At 44.0% G+C, this 17,101-nt stretch overlaps 1 protein-coding gene across 11 annotated transcripts in view; it reads left to right on the plus strand.

Annotated features, from left to right (window-relative positions):
- The window catches only part of sdk2b (sidekick cell adhesion molecule 2b), a 431,587-nt gene that overhangs the window by 356,924 nt on the left and 57,562 nt on the right, over nt 1-17,101 (plus strand). For 8 of the 11 annotated variants that reach the window (XM_014179818.2, XM_014179822.2, XM_014179819.2 and 5 more), the window contains exons 5-12: nt 2,831-2,964; nt 11,863-11,974; nt 12,438-12,628; nt 13,042-13,125; nt 13,382-13,576; nt 14,519-14,635; nt 16,180-16,347; nt 16,609-16,711. In XM_014179818.2, coding sequence (XP_014035293.1) covers nt 2,831-2,964; nt 11,863-11,974; nt 12,438-12,628; nt 13,042-13,125; nt 13,382-13,576; nt 14,519-14,635; nt 16,180-16,347; nt 16,609-16,711 — 1,104 coding nt within the window. The other 3 variants (XM_014179827.1, XM_014179828.1, XM_014179829.1) reach the window with 3 other exon arrangements.

The raw sequence follows: 17,101 nt of genomic DNA on the forward strand, positions 1-17,101 counted from the left end.
TCCTTGTATATCTTTGCAATGATTGATTTTCAAGACGGTAATGCCAATGACATAAAACATATTATATTTGTAAAAAAATATATACAGATTTGAATAGCCTTATTTGTTTTTGTTGATCTATATACACTGTATTAAATACTTGTATTTACTTTCTAGCATTCAAAATCATAGATAGATATCTCTAAATCCCCAAAACATGTCACTTGAACACTCTACTCATCACTACTGGGACAAGCCAATTTGCTTACACTAAGTACATTAAACAGTGCATCGTTTTGCAGTATTAACGATTTGCATTATGTTTTGTCACTGTTATAAACAGTTCAATATAAACAAAAACATGTATGATGTATAACTACTTGTCATTTTAAAGTGTTTTTCATGGTTGCAAAGGTGAGGGATACAAATGCCACTGCAATTCAAGAACGACCCAGAACCCTAATGGCTGATAAACAGGACTTGGTCTCTGCTAACTCATTTCACATAGATGGCATCTAAACTCAGCGTACGTGTGAGAGGAGGGTGGGGGGTGAAGGGGTTCATAGTGTGTGTGCGTGTGTGTTTGTATGTGTCTGTGATTAGAGGAGGAGGGACGCATCGGCAGGCGAACCACAGCACCCTCGCTGTGCTGTAACGGCGTCTGGGTCTGCTGGTACATAGGGGCGTGCATACACCCCAGGAAGCCAAACCAAGCACCTCTCCACTCCGAATAGAACATAAGTAAAGCACACCGTCCGTGACACACAGCCGAGCCACTTATTTACAACCCACCATTAATCACAACAACCTCTTACAGCTGCTGCTGGTTGCCAAGTGCATACTCGTTAAGTCTCCCAGACTTCCAGTTGATTATCAATACCATGGCCTTGTTCATTCAGGACGGTTCAGGTTTCAGAGAACTGAGCATTGCAGCTAGAAATGTTGTCCCCGGTATGCATGTGAATAAAGGCTAAATGGGCGCATACACTACATGATCAAAAGTATGTGGACATCTGCTTGTTGAACATCTCATTCCAAAATCCTGGGCATTAATATGGAGTTGGTCCCCCTTTACTGTTATAACAGCCTCCACTCTTCTGGGAAGGCTTTCCACTAGATGTTGGAGCATTGCTGTGGGGACTTGCTTCCATTCAGCCACAAGAGCATTAGTGAGGTCGGGCACTGATGTTGGGTGATTAGGCCTGGCTCGCAATCGGCGTTCCAATTCATCCCAAAGGTGTTGGATGGGGTTGAGGTCAGGGCTCTGTGCAGACCAGTCAAGTTCTTCCACACCGATCTCCACAAACCATTTCTGTATGGACCTCGCTTTGTGCACGGGGACATTGTCATGCTGAAACAGAAATGGACCTTCCTCAAACTGTTGCCACAAAGTTGGAAGCACAGAATCATCTAGAATGTCATTGTATGCTGTAACGTTAAGATTTCCCTTCACTGGAACTAAGGGGCCTAGCCCGAACCTTGAAAAAGAGCCCAATTATTCCTCCTCCACCGAACTTTACAGTTGGCACTATGCATTGGGGCAGGTAGCGTTCTTCTGGCATCTGCCAAACTCAGATTCATCACTCCAAAGAACGTGTTTCCACTGCTCCAGAGGCAACAAGTTTAACACCACCCCAGCCGACACTTGACATTGCGCATGGTGATCTTTGGCTTGTGTGTGGCTCCTCGGCCATGGAAAGTTTGGAAACCCTTTTCATGAAGCTCCTGACGAAAAGTTATTGTGCTGACGTTGCTTCCAGAGGCAGTTTGGAACTCAGTTGTGAGTGTTGCAACCGAGGACATACCATTTTTACGCTCTATGCGCGGCCCCGTTCTGTGAGCTTGTGTGGCCTACCACTTCGTGGCTGAGCCGTTGTTGCTCCTATAAGTTTCCACTTCACAATAACAGCACTTACAGTTGACCGGGTCAGCTGTAGCAGGGCAGACATGTGACTTCTTGGAAAGGTGGCATCCTATGACGGTGCCACGTTGAAAGTCACTGAGCTCTTCAGTAAGACTATTCTACTGCCAATGTTTGTCTATGGAGATTGCATGGCTGTGTGCTCCATTTTATACTGTACACTTGTCAGCAACGGGTGTAGCTGAAATAGCCGAACCCACTAATATTAAGGGGTGTCCACATACTTTGGTATAAATAGTGAATGTGTTTGTATTTAACTTTACTTGTGCATGCACTTTATTTGTTCATTTGTATCCAACATTTCCTTTCTGTTGCACTGCTTGTATAGTAGGATATGTGTGTACTGTATTATCCTCAGAGTGGTGGTGGTGGTGGTTTGTATTCCTCCAGGCGAGAAACGGAGGGAGAGGGAGGGTGAGGGGGTCGTGGCAACGTGTCCAAACATTCAATCCAGCTCCAAATTGGTGAACAGGTGCTGATAATAAACAGACATTGATTGTAAACAAAGGTGGGGCTATAATTGGTAGACTGCAGGGAGAGGAGCTCTAGGTCTCACTCTACTGGTCAGCACAGCACAGGGTGGGAGGGGCAGGAGCAGGGAGAGGAGCTCTAGGTCTCACTCCACTGGTCAGCACAGCACAGGGTGGGAGGGGCAGGAGCAGGGAGAGGAGCTCTAGGTCTCACTCCACTGGTCAGCACAGCACAGGGTGGGAGGGGCAGGAGCAGGGGAGGAGCGAGTACACACAACAGGAATACAACAGGGAAACTGTTTTATATCTGGAGGACATTTGATCCTGGGGAAGAAAGTGTGTGTGTGTTATACAAGACTGTGTGTGAGTGTGTGTGTGTGTGTGGGGGGGGGGGGGTCTCAATAATGGTGTGGTGTTCTTGGCAGTGTTGTGACCAAGCGTGTCTCTCTGTGTTCCTCAGAGCCATTACCCTGGACAACACTCTGGTCATCCTGTCCACGGTGGCCCCTGATGCTGGACGCTACTACGTACAGGCGGTCAACGACAAGAACGGGGAAAACAAGACCAGCCAACCCATCACCTTGTCTGTTGACAGTGAGTAGCAGTGAAGCCATATGGAGAGATATGCACACATGAATGAAGGCTTGCACATACACACATGGACCACACGCACACACACATAGACACACACACACAAGGATGCATGCCCACACACACATACATACACATACACGGCAGCAGGCAGATAGAGTTGATTATACTGTATAAGACAAGCGAAGGAAGCAGCTGCTCTCTGTTGAAGAGTTGATTATATGACACACACACACACACACACACACACACACACACACACACACACACACTTCCAGACACAGACACTATGGCCAGCAGCAGCAGAGCAGATTCCACATTGAGAGAGAATCAAACGCAGGCTGGTGCAGTTCAAGGTATTAGACTTGATTATAGAGGAAGCAGACATGGCCTATGGCACAGTGCAGGGGGACAGTTGATTAGAACATAACTCAGACCCAGACAGTTGATCTCAGAGGAGTAGAGGGACAAGATCAGACAGACAGACAGAACAGTATAGGCAGAACAGAGCAGAACAGAACAGAGCAGAACAGAACAGAGCAGACATAACAGAGCAGACATAACAGAACAGAGTAGACATAACAGAACAGAGCAGACATAACAGAGCAGACATAACAGAACAGAGCAGACATAACAGAATAGAGCAGACATAACAGAGCAGACATAACAGAACAGAGCAGACATAACAAAGCAGACATAACAGAACAGAGCAGACAGAACAGAACAGAGCAGACAGAACAGAACAGAACAGAGCAGACATAACAAAGCAGACATAACAGAACAGAGCAGACAGAACAGAACAGAGCAGACAGAACAGAACAGAGCAGACATAAGAGAGCAGACATAACAGAGCAAACAGAGCAGACAGAACAGAACAGAGCAGACAGAACAGAGTAGACATAACAGAGCAGACAGAACAGAGCAGACATAACAGAACAGAGCAGACATAACAGAGCAGACATAACAGAACAGAGTAGACATAACAGAACAGACATCCCTGTGGCTCAGTTGGTAGAGCATGGTGTTTGCAACGCCAGGGTTGTGGGTTTGATTCCCACGGGGGGCCAGTACAAAAAAAAAATGCATGAAATGAAATGTATGCACTCACTACTGTAAGTCGCTCTGGATAAGAGCGTCTGCTAAATGACTAAAATGTAAAAAAATAACAGAGCAGGCAGACAGAACAGAGCAGACCGAGAAGACAGAGCAGACAGAAAAGAGCCAACATGCAGACAGAACAGACAGAAAACAACAGAACAAACAGAACATAACAAACATAATAGAGCAGACAGAACAAAACAAAACAGACATAATAGAGCAGATGGAACAGAGCAGACAGACTAGAGCAGACAGAGCAGAACAGAGCAGACATAGAGAACAGAGCAGAACAGACAGAAAAGAACATAACAGACAGATCAGAGCAGACATAATAGAGCAGACATAATAGAGCAGACAGAGAAGACAGAACAGACAAAATAGAGCAGACAGAACAGTCAGAACAGAGCAGACATAATAGAGCAGACAGATCAGACAGAAAAGAACAGAACAGACAGGGAAGAACAGAGCAGACAGAACAGAGCAGACATAATAGAGCAGACAGAGAAGACATAATAGAGCTGACAGAGCAGACATAATAGAGCAGACAGAACAGAATAGACATAATAGAGCAGACAGAACAGAATAGACATAATAAACATAATAGAACAGTGCAGACAGAGCAGAACAGACAGAACAGAACAGTCAGAACAGAGCTTACATAATAGAGCAGACAGAACAGAGGAGACATAATAGAACAGAAGTGACAGAACAGACAAAACAGAGCAGACTGACCAGAGCAGACAGAACAGAGCAGACAGACCAGAGAGAATAGAACAGAGCAGATAGAGCAGACATAATAGAGCAGACAGTCAGAAAGAACAGAGCAGACAGATCTGAGCAGACAGAACAGAGCAAACAGAATAGAGCAGACAGGTAGACAGAACAGAGCAGATGGAGAAGAGCAGGCTTAATAGAGCAGACAGAGTAGAACAGAGCAGACAGAACATAACAGAACAGAGCAGACATAATAGAGCAGACAGAGTAGAAGAGAGCAGATGGAACAGAACAGAGCAAACAGAATAGAGCAGACAGAAAAGAGCAGACAGAGAAGAGCAGAAGGAACAGAGCATACAGAGTAGAACAGAGCAGACAGAACAGAACAGAGCAGACAGAACAGACATAATAGAGCAGATGGAGAAAAACAGAACAGACAAAATAGGACAGAGCAGATAGAACAGAATAGAGCTAACAGAACAGGCAGACAGTATGGTACATATGGCTGGTGCTAGTTGTGATAGAGGTATAGCAGAGGGAGAGAAAGTGGGGGGTGCCAGAGAGAGAGAGACACACACACTGCCCCTGTGAAGGACACACAGCCCTTGTGTGTGTGTGTGTGTGTGTGTGTGTGTGTGTGTGTGTGTGTTTTTCTCTCGGTCCCTGCAGGGATGTCCCTCACACAGCATTATTCCCCTGGGGTCCACCAACACTCAACTGATCCTAGATCAGTGTCGGAAGGACGGAGAGGGGGAGGTGTACAGGGGAAGCTTATTCTGTCAGTAAAACACACACATAGACAGACACACAGACACACTTAGAGCTGTTGCAGTGACCATTTTACTGCCACACTAGCAGTCATGCGCCATGACTGCAGTACAATTCCACGTGACCGCTGAGTCCCATAATCTCCTTTCATGCAGTCTGGACTAGCTTTGGTAGTACCCAACTCGCTAACGATCATCAGGTCCTAATGGCCTGGTACTCAGGGCTCTATTGTCCCTCCATCAGGTCCTAATGGCCTGGTACTCAGGGCTCTATTGTCCCTCCATCAGGTCGCTAATGGCCTGGTACTCAGGGCTCTATTGTCCCTCCATCAGGTCCTAATGGCCTGGTACTCAGGGCTCTATTGTCCCTCCATCAGGTCCTAATGGCCTGGTACTCAGGGCTCTATTGTCCCTCCATCAGGTCCTAATGGCCTGGTACACAGGGCTCTATTGTCCCTCCATCAGGTCGCTAATGGCCTGGTACTCAGGGCTCTATTGTCCCTCCATCAGGTCCTAATGGCCTGGTACACAGGGCTCTATTGTCCCTCCATCAGGTCGCTAATGGCCTGGTACTCAGGGCTCTATTGTCCCTCCATCAGGTCCTAATGGCCTGGTACTCAGGGCTCTATTGTCCCTCCATCAGATCCTAATGGCCTGGTACTCAGGGCTCTATTGTCCCTCCATCAGGTCCTAATGGCCTGGTACTCAGGGCTCTATTGTCCCTCTAACCACTCTGACATCAATGCAAATGGTATTAAAAATCGCATCAAACACTTATCATCAAAACAGTATCATGCTCTTAAAACACCTCACTGTGATGATCAATATGAAGAAAGAAGTTCAACAGCAGGTTGAAACTGAGTGTAAAACATGGTCATTGTAGATGTTTTAAAGCCTAACACAACGAAGTGGACAGCACTTTCTAAGGTGAAGATTAGTTCAAAACCCCCAAATGCATATTAGAACTAATGCATACACATAGGGATATGTGCCCAAGCCCCCCCCCAAAAAACAGATTTAAAAGTATGATTGTGCGGTTATACAATACATAGCCTACTGTATATTGCGCATTGCGCATAGTATAAAAACATAAAACAAAAGTGATTTAAGATGTCTTTGGTACATAATTGGTCTAGCCTGTAGTAATGGCCTTTGAGTGAGGACTGTATTATTATGCATACTGGATGGACTGGTTACCTTATGCTACACTCCAGAATGTTCTCTGGGAGAGAACGTATAGCCCCAGGCGGTGCAGTTGGTTCATTGATTGTGCAGGGCGATTTTGAATAGCACAGTATTGAGTATTTAAAAAAATATATATTTTCGGAATTAATTGGGTGACACATTACCTCTAGCTATACAGAATATCTCACCACCATGCATTTCCATCTCCTCCTCTCTGTCCTTTATTTCTTTCACAAGCGCACAAGACAGTGTGTCAACAGTTTAATGAAATACTGTATGTTTCATTGCGAAAACTTGTTACTATAGATGTTCTTGAACCACTTTCACTTTCACGGAGTGAAATTAGTGTTCTTATATTTATGCTCATATTAAGCACATGCTCCACTATAAAACCGGAATAGCCTACCCATCATTATTGAAAAACGGACCGGCAGGAAAGTGCTCGGCTTCCATTCATACAGATGAATGGAAGCGTGAATGTCTTTTTTTCCCCTGCCTCTGTTCCTGCCCGTTTGATAATGGGCCATTCTAAATCGAAACAAATTGTACATATTAGTAAAGACAAGATTGAAATGAGAATAGTCTGATGGGTGAAAATGTGATCTCTCGGTGAGAGAACAGCTGTGCAGCCTGAGGCAAGGAACAGAGAGCAAGCTTTTTTTTAACCTCTTTCTCAAATCATCAACAGCCTATAGTAGCACCATGCAGCCCATATGGTTTGATTTCTAAGACATTCTAAGGTTTGTATCATTCACAACTAAAGTTGCCAAATAATTCAAAATCTAGCATATAGGACCTGTTTCAAATGACCACTTTTGCGCTCAACATAGACACTTCATATGCGCGTTTGCTGAATGGGAAAAATATCATTTCTATTTTATTCAGCTAAGTTCAATTATATTTTTCTTACTATAAAATCATATCATATAAAATAATGGCATGGCATATCTTGTCAGCTAAACAAACAAGCCTACGGTCTATGGCATGGAGCATAGCCAGATAACATAGAGTAGGCTAACTCATAGAATTTTCTTCTGAAACACATTTTTTTCATATCACATTGTTTCTTTAGACCTGACTAAAATAAATAATGGATTTATTGTGACGGTGTATATATAATTGATTTATTGTATTTTGTTAAATGTAGAAGTTGCCAAGGCGTGCATCAGTGGCTTCTATGTGTGGAGGCCTGGAGATCCTAAACCTGTTTATGTTAATTAACGGTCAATTACCAGGAGACTGGCAGTCTTTTTCATGACAATAACCCTATGATAAAATTTCATGACCGCCACAGCCCTGTCACCCACTCAAACTTGAGTTGTTTCTGAGGTGTGTATGCAGCCATGGTAGGATAGATAGATCACAATGTGTTTCTCCTGGACTCCAGACTCAGCTTTCCTACTGCCATGGGCTTTCCTTCTTGGAATCCTCACACAAACACACACACAAGCTCTCTTTCTTTCTTTCTCTCTCTCTCTCTCTCTCTCTCTCTCTCTCTCTCTCTCTCTCTCTCTTGTCGCTCTGTCTTGCTGTCTCTCTCTACCTCTCTCAGGTTTAACCTTTCACAGTTTTGGCTTTGGTGTAGCAATATTTTCCCATTTTTCCAGTTCCGTAGCAAATGTTATTACCAGTGGCCACTGTACTGTCCTGTTCAATTCTCCTCAGTGCTATGTCAGAACAGAGATGTATGCTCCGGTCAGTTCCAATATCTCACATGACCGCACACTCGTGCACTTATCCACTCTGCCCACTGGAAATGAAATGTACTGTTCAGCACGGCTCCGGCCTGAAAATGAGCTTTGGCTATTTAATAAGCCAGAGCAGACCATCCGCAGCGACATTTAATATGAACTGCATTGATATATATGTTGAAGAGGGTGGTGCTTAAGCTGCATCCCTGTCTCACCCCATGGCCCTGTGGAAAGAAATGTGTGTTTTTTGCCAATTTTAACCGCACACTTGTTGTTTGTGTACATGGATTGTAAAACGTTGTATGTTTTTCCCCCAACACCACTTTCCATCAATTTGTATAGCAGACCCTCATGCCAATTTAAGTCAAAGGCTTTTTTGAAATCAACAAACCATGAGAAGACTTTGCCTTTGTTTTGGTTTGTTTGTTTGTCAATTAGAGTGTGCAGGGTGAATACGTGGTCTGTCGTATGGTAATTTGGTAAAAAGCCAATTTGACATTTGCTCAGTACATTATTTTCACTGAGGAAATGAACTAGTCTGCTGTTAATGATAATGCAGACAATTTTCCCAAGGTTTCTGTTGACGCATATCCCACGGTAGTTATTGGGGTCAAATCTGTCTCCACTTTTGTGGATTGGGGTGATCAGTCCATGGTTCCAAATATTGGGAAAGATGCCAGAGCTAAGGATTATGTTAAAGAGTTTAAGTAGAGCCTATTGGAATTTGTCTGTATATTTTATAATTTCATTGAGGATACCATCAACACCACAGACCTTTTTTGGTTGGATGGTTTGTATTTTGTCCTGTAGTTCATTAACCTCTCTGGGACATGTTCAAATTTCTCAAACATACAACTATTATATCCCATTTTAAAGATAATCTTCTCATTAATCCAACCACATTGTCCGATTTCAAAAAGGCTTTACGGCGAAAGCATAATATTAGATTATGTTAGGACAGCGCCTAAACAAGAAAAACCACACAGCCATTTTCCAAGCAAGGAGAGGCGTCACAAAAAACAGAAATACAGTTAAAATGAATCACTAAACTTTAGTGATCTTCATCAGATGACACTCCCAGGACTCAATGTTACACAATACATGTATGTTTTGTTCGATAAAGTTATTATTTATATCCATAAACCCCATTTTACATTGGCGCGTGATGTTCAGAAAATGTATTGCCTCCAAAACTTCCGGTGAATGAGCACATCAATTTACAAAAATACTCATCATAAACGTTGATAAAATTTACAACAGTTATTGAAAGAATTATAGATACACTTCTCCTTAATGCAACCGCTGTGTCAGATTTCAAAATAGCTTTACGGCGAAAGCACATTGTTCAATATTCTGAGTACAGAGCTCAGCCATCAAAGCAAGCTATACAGTTACCCGCCAAGTTATGGAGTCAACTAAACTCAAAAATAGTATTATAAATCTTCACTTACCTTTGTTGATCATCATCGGAATGCACTCCCAGCACTCCCACTTTCACAAGAAATGTTTCTTTTGTTCGATAAACTCCATATTTATGCCCAAATACCTCCGTTTTGTTCGCGCATTCAGATCACTAATCCAAAGGCATAATGCATGAGCGCAAAACCCGAGACGAAAAGTCAAATAGTTCCATTACCGTTCGTAGAAACATGTCAAACGATGTTTACAATCAATCCTTAGGGTCTTTTTAACATAAATCTTCGATAATATTCCAACCGGACAATAGCGTATTCATTACAGAGGAAAAAGAAGGAGCGCAGTGAACAACTCACTGGTCCCAGGCTTGAGACAGCTCTTATTCTCTGCCCAGTAACAGTAGAAGCATGAAACAAGGTTCTAAAGACTGTTGATATCTAGTGGAAGCCTTAGGAAGTGCAAAATGACCCCACAGACACTGTAGTTTGGAAAGACAATCAGTTGAAAAACTACAACCCACTTCCTGGTTGGATTTTTTCTCAGGTTTTTGCCTGCCATATGAGTTCTGTTATACTCACAGACATCATTCAAACAGTTTTAGAAACTTCAGAGTGTTTTCTATCCAAATCCACTAGTAATATGCATATCCTACCTTCTGGGCCCGAGTAGCAGGCAGTTTAATTTGGGCACGTGATTCATCTGAATTTCCGAATACTGCCCCCTGTCACCAAGAAGTTAAATGTAATTGGAGAATTCAGTGGGTTCTGGTAGTCTTTAATAGTTGATTCTAAGATTTGTATTTTAACCGCACACTTGTTGTTTGTGTACATGGATTTTATATTGTCGTATATTTTTCTCCCAACACCACTTTCCATCAATTTATATAAAGCAGGCCCTCATGCCAAATTGATTCGAAAGCTTTTTTGAAATCAACAAAGCATGAAAATACTTTGCCTTTGTTTTGGTTTGTTTGTTTGTCAATTAGGGTTTGCAGGGTGAATACATGGTCTGTCGTACAGTAATTTGGTAAAAAGCCAATTTGACATTTGCTCAGTACATTGTTTTCGCTGAGGAAATGTGTGTCTCTCTCTCTCCCTCTCTCGTTCTCTCTATTTCACACTTACTGTCTATCCCTCTTTCTCTCTCTCCCTCTCTCTCAATTCAATGAAATTACATTTTCTTTATTAGCATGATGTAACAATGTACATATTGCCAAAGCTTGCTTTGGAGATTTACAATATTAACATAATGAATAATAATAATCCGTATTGTCAATGGGACAACAGTAACAACAATAACCAAGGGTAAAAATAACCATACACTGAACAACAACAATAAGCATAGAGGACATGTGCAGGTTGGTTGGTCTGTCAGACACTGTCCCTCATCTTATGGCAGACAGCAATGTAGAGCGCTGCCAACCCACAGCTCTCTGGGTCCTCCCCCAACAGGACGGGTAGCCTATCCTCATTAGAGAGGTCTTTGAAACCTTTAATAAGGGTTTCAAATTTGGGGAAATGACACTCAAACCTTTCCTCTACAGGGTGCCAGGTTTTCCTGTGTCTACCCTTCTCAATGGCAAGGCTGTGCTCACTGAGCCTGTACATTGTCAAGGTTTTTCTAAGGTTTTGATCAGTAACCATGGTCAAAACGTTTGCCACGGTGTACTGTCGATTTAGGGCCAGATAGCACTGCATTTTGCTTTGTGCTTGTGTTTCCCAATAAGTAATGTAGTTTTGTTTTGACTGTGTTGTAATTTGTTTTATTCTGATTGATTGGATGTTCTGGTCCGGAGGCTTCAGTGTGTTAGTAGAACAGGTTTGTGAACTCAGCCCCAGGACCAGCTGGATGAGGGGACTCTTGGTATTGCAGGGCTTGGTAATGATATGAGAGGGGGTCACTGTATTTTAGATGTTTCCAAAACTTAATTGCTATTTTTTGAGTTTTTATTATTAGTGGATATTGGCCTAAGTAATTGTAGTGTGTGCAGTACTCTATATATTTATCTTTCTCACCCTCTCTCTCTCCAGATGTGGGTGGTCCTGCAGACCCTATCGCCCCCACCATAATCATCCCCCCCAGGAACACCAGTGTAGTGTCAGGCACGTCTGAAGTCACAATGGAGTGTGTCGCCAACGCCAGGTAAATCCATGCTTCCCCACTCTCTAGTCTCAAATCTGTCATCATCTGTTGTCTTCCTGCCAGACTGATTGGTTTTGATGGATACTTTTTTGAAAAGTGTAATGAGTAATTAATTAGTCAACTACTAATCTGTCTGTGTTAGTTCTGTAAATATTCTGTAAATATATTTGTGTCTTTTCAATATCATGACACTCACTCACTCACTCACTCACTCACTCACTCACTCACTCACTCACTCACTCACTCACTCACTCACTCACTCACTCACTCACTCACTCACTCACTCACTCACTCACTCACTCACTCACTCACTCACTCACTCACTCACTCACTCACTCACACTCTCTCTCTCGATCTTTCTCTCTCCCTGTCTCTCTGTCTCTCTCACTCTCTCTCTCACTCTCTCACTTTCTCACTTTTTCGCTCTCTCACTCTCTCTGTCTCTCTCTCGCTTCCATCCCAGACCCCTGATCAAACTCAGCATCACATGGAGGAAGAACAGGGTTCTTGTCACCAGTGGTCTGAGTGACTTCAACCGCAGACTGACCATTATCAGCCCTGTGGTCAGTGACTCAGGGTTCTATGAGTGTGAGGTGGTCCTCCGCAGCAGCAGCGTGCCTTCTGTCAACGCTGGGGCCTACCTACATGTTCAAGGTAAGAATATATCTGGGGCCTACCTACATGTTCAAGGTAAGAATATATCTGGGGCCTACCTACATGTTCAAGGTAAGAATATATCTGGGGCCTACCTACATGTTCAAGGTAAGAATATATCTGGGGCCTACCTACATGTTCAAGGTATGAAGATATCTGGGGCCTAGGCCTACCTACATGTACAAGCTAAGACTCTGTGGCCTCTCAGGGGCCTATTTACATGTACAGGGTGAGAATCTGGAGCCTTCTTATATTTTCAAGGTATGCATTCGTTTAGTTTGATCTGTGCTCATGAATTTATGATCCACACTGATTCTGAATGGCCAAATCATATCTTGAGAAACATGTGTTTTGCGTAAATCATGCAAATGTGTCTGACTTTTAGTGGATGACCATATCTCTCTCTCCTTCAGAGCCTCCCCAGTTTGTGAAGGAACCAGAGAAACACATCACTGCTGAGATGGAGAAAGTGGTGGATATCCCCTGCCAGGCACGAGGTGAGACGTGGACATTTCTGGTTATCTGTGTGTATGCATATGCATTCATATGTGTCCATATGGATGCAAATGTATGAGTTTAGAGCATGATCACATGTGTATCTGTCTGTGTCGTTGTTTGTGCATTTCTGTCCCCACATATCCACATATCCAGGTATGTGTGTGTTTGATTATATGTCCCCACATGTCCACATATACAGGACAAAAGTGTGTTTACCACTTTCCCAGTATATAACTATCTCTCTCCCTCCTCTAGGTGTGCCTCAGCCAGACATTGTGTGGTATAAGGATGCGGTGCCCATCAGTCCGGTGAAGACCCCCAGGTACAGGGTGTTGGTGGGGGGCAGTCTGCAGGTCAACGGCCTTCTGCCCGACGACACAGGAATGTTCCAGTGTTTCGCCCGGAACCTAGCTGGAGAGGTGCAGACCAACACCTACCTGGCTGTCACTAGTGAGTCTCCATGCTGTTCTTTTTATTCTGTCTGTCTTCTTACTCACCGTCTTACTCCTCGCGCTCCTTTACTCATTCATTCTACGTACTTCCTGCGTTGATGTGTACCACTTATTTGAACCCTGTTATCAGAATGAATGAATTGTTCTGTTAGTACACCCCTCCCTCCCTCTCTCTACCTGAAGCACCGTCCTCTTATCTGTCTCAGCCTACCTGGTTTATTGCTGCTCTCCCTAGCCCTCCCGGTTCTCTATCTGTTTGCCCCGTACCACTCCCTTCTCTTTCTCTAACTCTCTTTCTTTACCTTCCTCTCTTCCTCTCTCTCTCTCTCTGACAGTTCTACGAGTGGCATGTTCTGATGTCATCTTCTAAGACTTTGATTAATTGCCTGTTGTGAATGGGGGAGAAGGCTTTGTCGCTCGGTCTTTTCCCTTTTCCTTCACTCCCTCCCTCTCTCTCTTTCGCGCTCTCTCTCTTTCTTTCTGGGTTGTGAGTGGATGGTGTGAAGGGAATGAAAGGTGGGTGACTGCTGTGTTGATCCTGGGAGTGTTAGAGCTACAAAGCTCTCGCTGAACACAGATCCAGGAAAGAGAAAAAGTCTGTCTCAGACACAGCCATTAATGTCTGGAGGGGTTTGATGAGTTCCTATTGAAGACAACTTCTTTCCCTCACCTCTCTGTAACCCTCTGCCTGCCTTTGTGCTTCCAATCAATGTGTGTGAAGGGGTGTGTGTCTGTGTGTGTGTGCATGCCCATGTACATGCGTGTGTTTGTCTGTCTTTTTTTCAACAACAACAAATGACCTGCACCGTACCTTCTCTCTCATCAGTATGTGTTGTCTGTGTATTTTCGAACCTGCTCTCTCTCCGTCTTTCGTGTGTGTGTGTGTGTGTGTGTGTGTGTGTGTGTGTGTGTGTGTGTGCGCGTGCGTGTCTCCCCTCAGGCATTGCCCCTAACATCACAGCTGGGCCATCCGACAGTACAGTGATTGACGGCATGTCAATCATCCTCCACTGTGAAACATCAGGAGCTCCCAGACCGGCCATCACCTGGCAGAAAGGTCAGACTCCCTCCACCAGGCACACACTGTGTCATCATTCACAATATGTTTTTTCCATTATGATTGAATAATGGCATTAACCAGGACGGAGCAGTCCAATCATAACATTACTCAACTATCTGCAAAAGGCTGAATGAATCCACAGTATCTCCCATGGTACCAGTCTATCTAGGTCATGCAGACTAATACCAGCCATTCATTTATTATGTTTTTTATTTAACCTTTATTTAAGCAGAGAGTCAGTCGTATTTTTAATTTTATTTTCATTTTTATTTCACCTTAATTTAACCAGGTAGGCTAGTTGAGAACAGGTTCTCATTTACAACTGCGACCTGGCCAAGATAGAGCAAAGCAGTGCGACACAAACAACAACACAGAGTTACACATGGGATAAACAAACATACAGTCAATAACACAATAGAAAAAGTCTATATACAGTGTGTGCAAATGAGGTAGGATTAGGGAGGTAAGGCACTAAATAGGCCATAGTGGTGAAATAATTACAATATAGCAATTAAACACTGGAGTAATAGATGTGCAGAAGATGAATGTGCAAGTAGAGATACTGTGGTGCAAAATAAATAAAATAAATAACAGTATGGGGATGAGGTAGTTGGATGGGCTATTTACAGATTGTCTGTGTACAGGTGCAGTGATCTGTGAGCTGCTCTGACAGCTGGTGCTTAAAGCTAGTGATGAGTCTCCAGCTTCAGTGATGTTTGCAGTTCGTTCCAGTCATTGGCAGCAGCGAACTGTAAGGAAAGCCGGCCGAAGGAGGAATTGGCTTTGGGGGTGACCAGTGAAATGTACCTGCTGGAGCGCATGCTACGAGTGGGTGCTGCTATGGTGACCAGTGAGCTGAGATAAGGCGGGGCTTTACCTAGCAAAGACTTATAGATGACCTGGAGCCAGTGGGTTTAGCAACGAATATGAAGCAAGGGCCGGCCAACGAGAGCATCCATGTCACAGTGGTGGGTAGTATATGGGGCTTTGGTGACAAAACGGATGGCACTGTGATAGACTGCATCCAATTTGCTGAGTAGAGTGTTGGAGGCTATTTTGTAAATGACATCGCCGAAGTCAAGGATCGGTAGGATAGTCAGTTTTATGAGGGTATGTTTGGCAGCATGAGTGAAGGATTCTTTGTTGCGAAATAGGAAGCCGATTCTAGATTTAATTTTGGATTGGAGATGCTTAATGCGAGTCTGGAAGGAGAGTTTACAGTCTATCCAGACACCTAGGTATTTGTAGTTGTCCACATATTCTAAGTCAGAACCGTCCAGAGTAGTGGTGCTGGACGGGCGGGCAGGTGTGGGCAGCGATATTGATCCGCAGGTCTCTTTTGCAAATTAACATTGAATACGAAATCAATCAATAAATAGTAACAATCAATCAATCAGTTACCACAAACAGTTTCCCCAGCTTCCCCTACATTGTACCCAACCCATCAAGACATCAGAAGTCAATTACAAAAACACATATGAGTGTCCCCAATTAACTGTGTTTCTCTCTCTCTTTCTCTCTCTCTCTCTCTCTACCCCCAGGTGAGCGTGTCCTGGCCAGTGGTTCTGTCCAGCTGCCCAGGTTCACCCTGCTGGAGTCAGGCAGCCTGCTCATCTCTCCTTCCCACTTATCAGACGCTGGCACCTATACCTGCATGGCCAGCAACTCCCGGGGCATAGACGAGGCTGCTGCTGACCTGTTGGTGTGGGGTGAGTGTGTGTGTGTGTGTGTAGGTGGGAGGAGGGAGTGTCTTGTGCACTGCGTCGGCCCCTGGGTGAGACTCGCTAAATCTTGCACATTTTGATGATGTCACATAGCAGACTATTATCTGATTGGTTGATGGACTTGATCCAGGGACAACGTGTGACTTGATCCAGGGACAACGTGTGACTTGATCCGGTGACAAAATGTGCCACTTGGCGAAATCAGAACATGTGTGTTCATGCATCCACTCTCTCTCTCCCCTATAGCTCGTACACGTATCAACACCCCTCCTCAGGACCAGAGTGTCATCAAAGGCACCAAGGCCACCATGACCTGTGGAGTTACACACGACCCCAGTGTCACCGTTAGGTAGGAGATCACACACGATGTACACAGACACAAACGCACACACACAACGCACCCACACACACACACACACACATCCACCAACCAACCCACCCACCGACCAACACACAAACACAGAGAGAGACACACATAGAAACACAGAATAGTGCTGAGCGATTAACCAGAAATGTTGCTTATTTTTCTGTTTTTAAACAACTCGTTGACAACATCGTTCAATTATTTCCCTAAAGATAAATCTGTGCGATATAGTAGGGAGATGTAGTTTCCAAGAGGCTAATATTCTACATAGTTTAGCGCAAAATTACAATGTGTTTTGCATCATTAACTACAATGACCATTTTGAATTGCGCGCCGACTTGTCCGGTCTGTGTGTTCCTTAGGCCCCTGCTACGT

Source organism: Salmo salar, chromosome ssa28 (assembly GCF_905237065.1).
Source record: "Salmo salar chromosome ssa28, Ssal_v3.1, whole genome shotgun sequence".
Classification (NCBI taxonomy): Eukaryota; Metazoa; Chordata; class Actinopteri; order Salmoniformes; family Salmonidae; genus Salmo; species Salmo salar.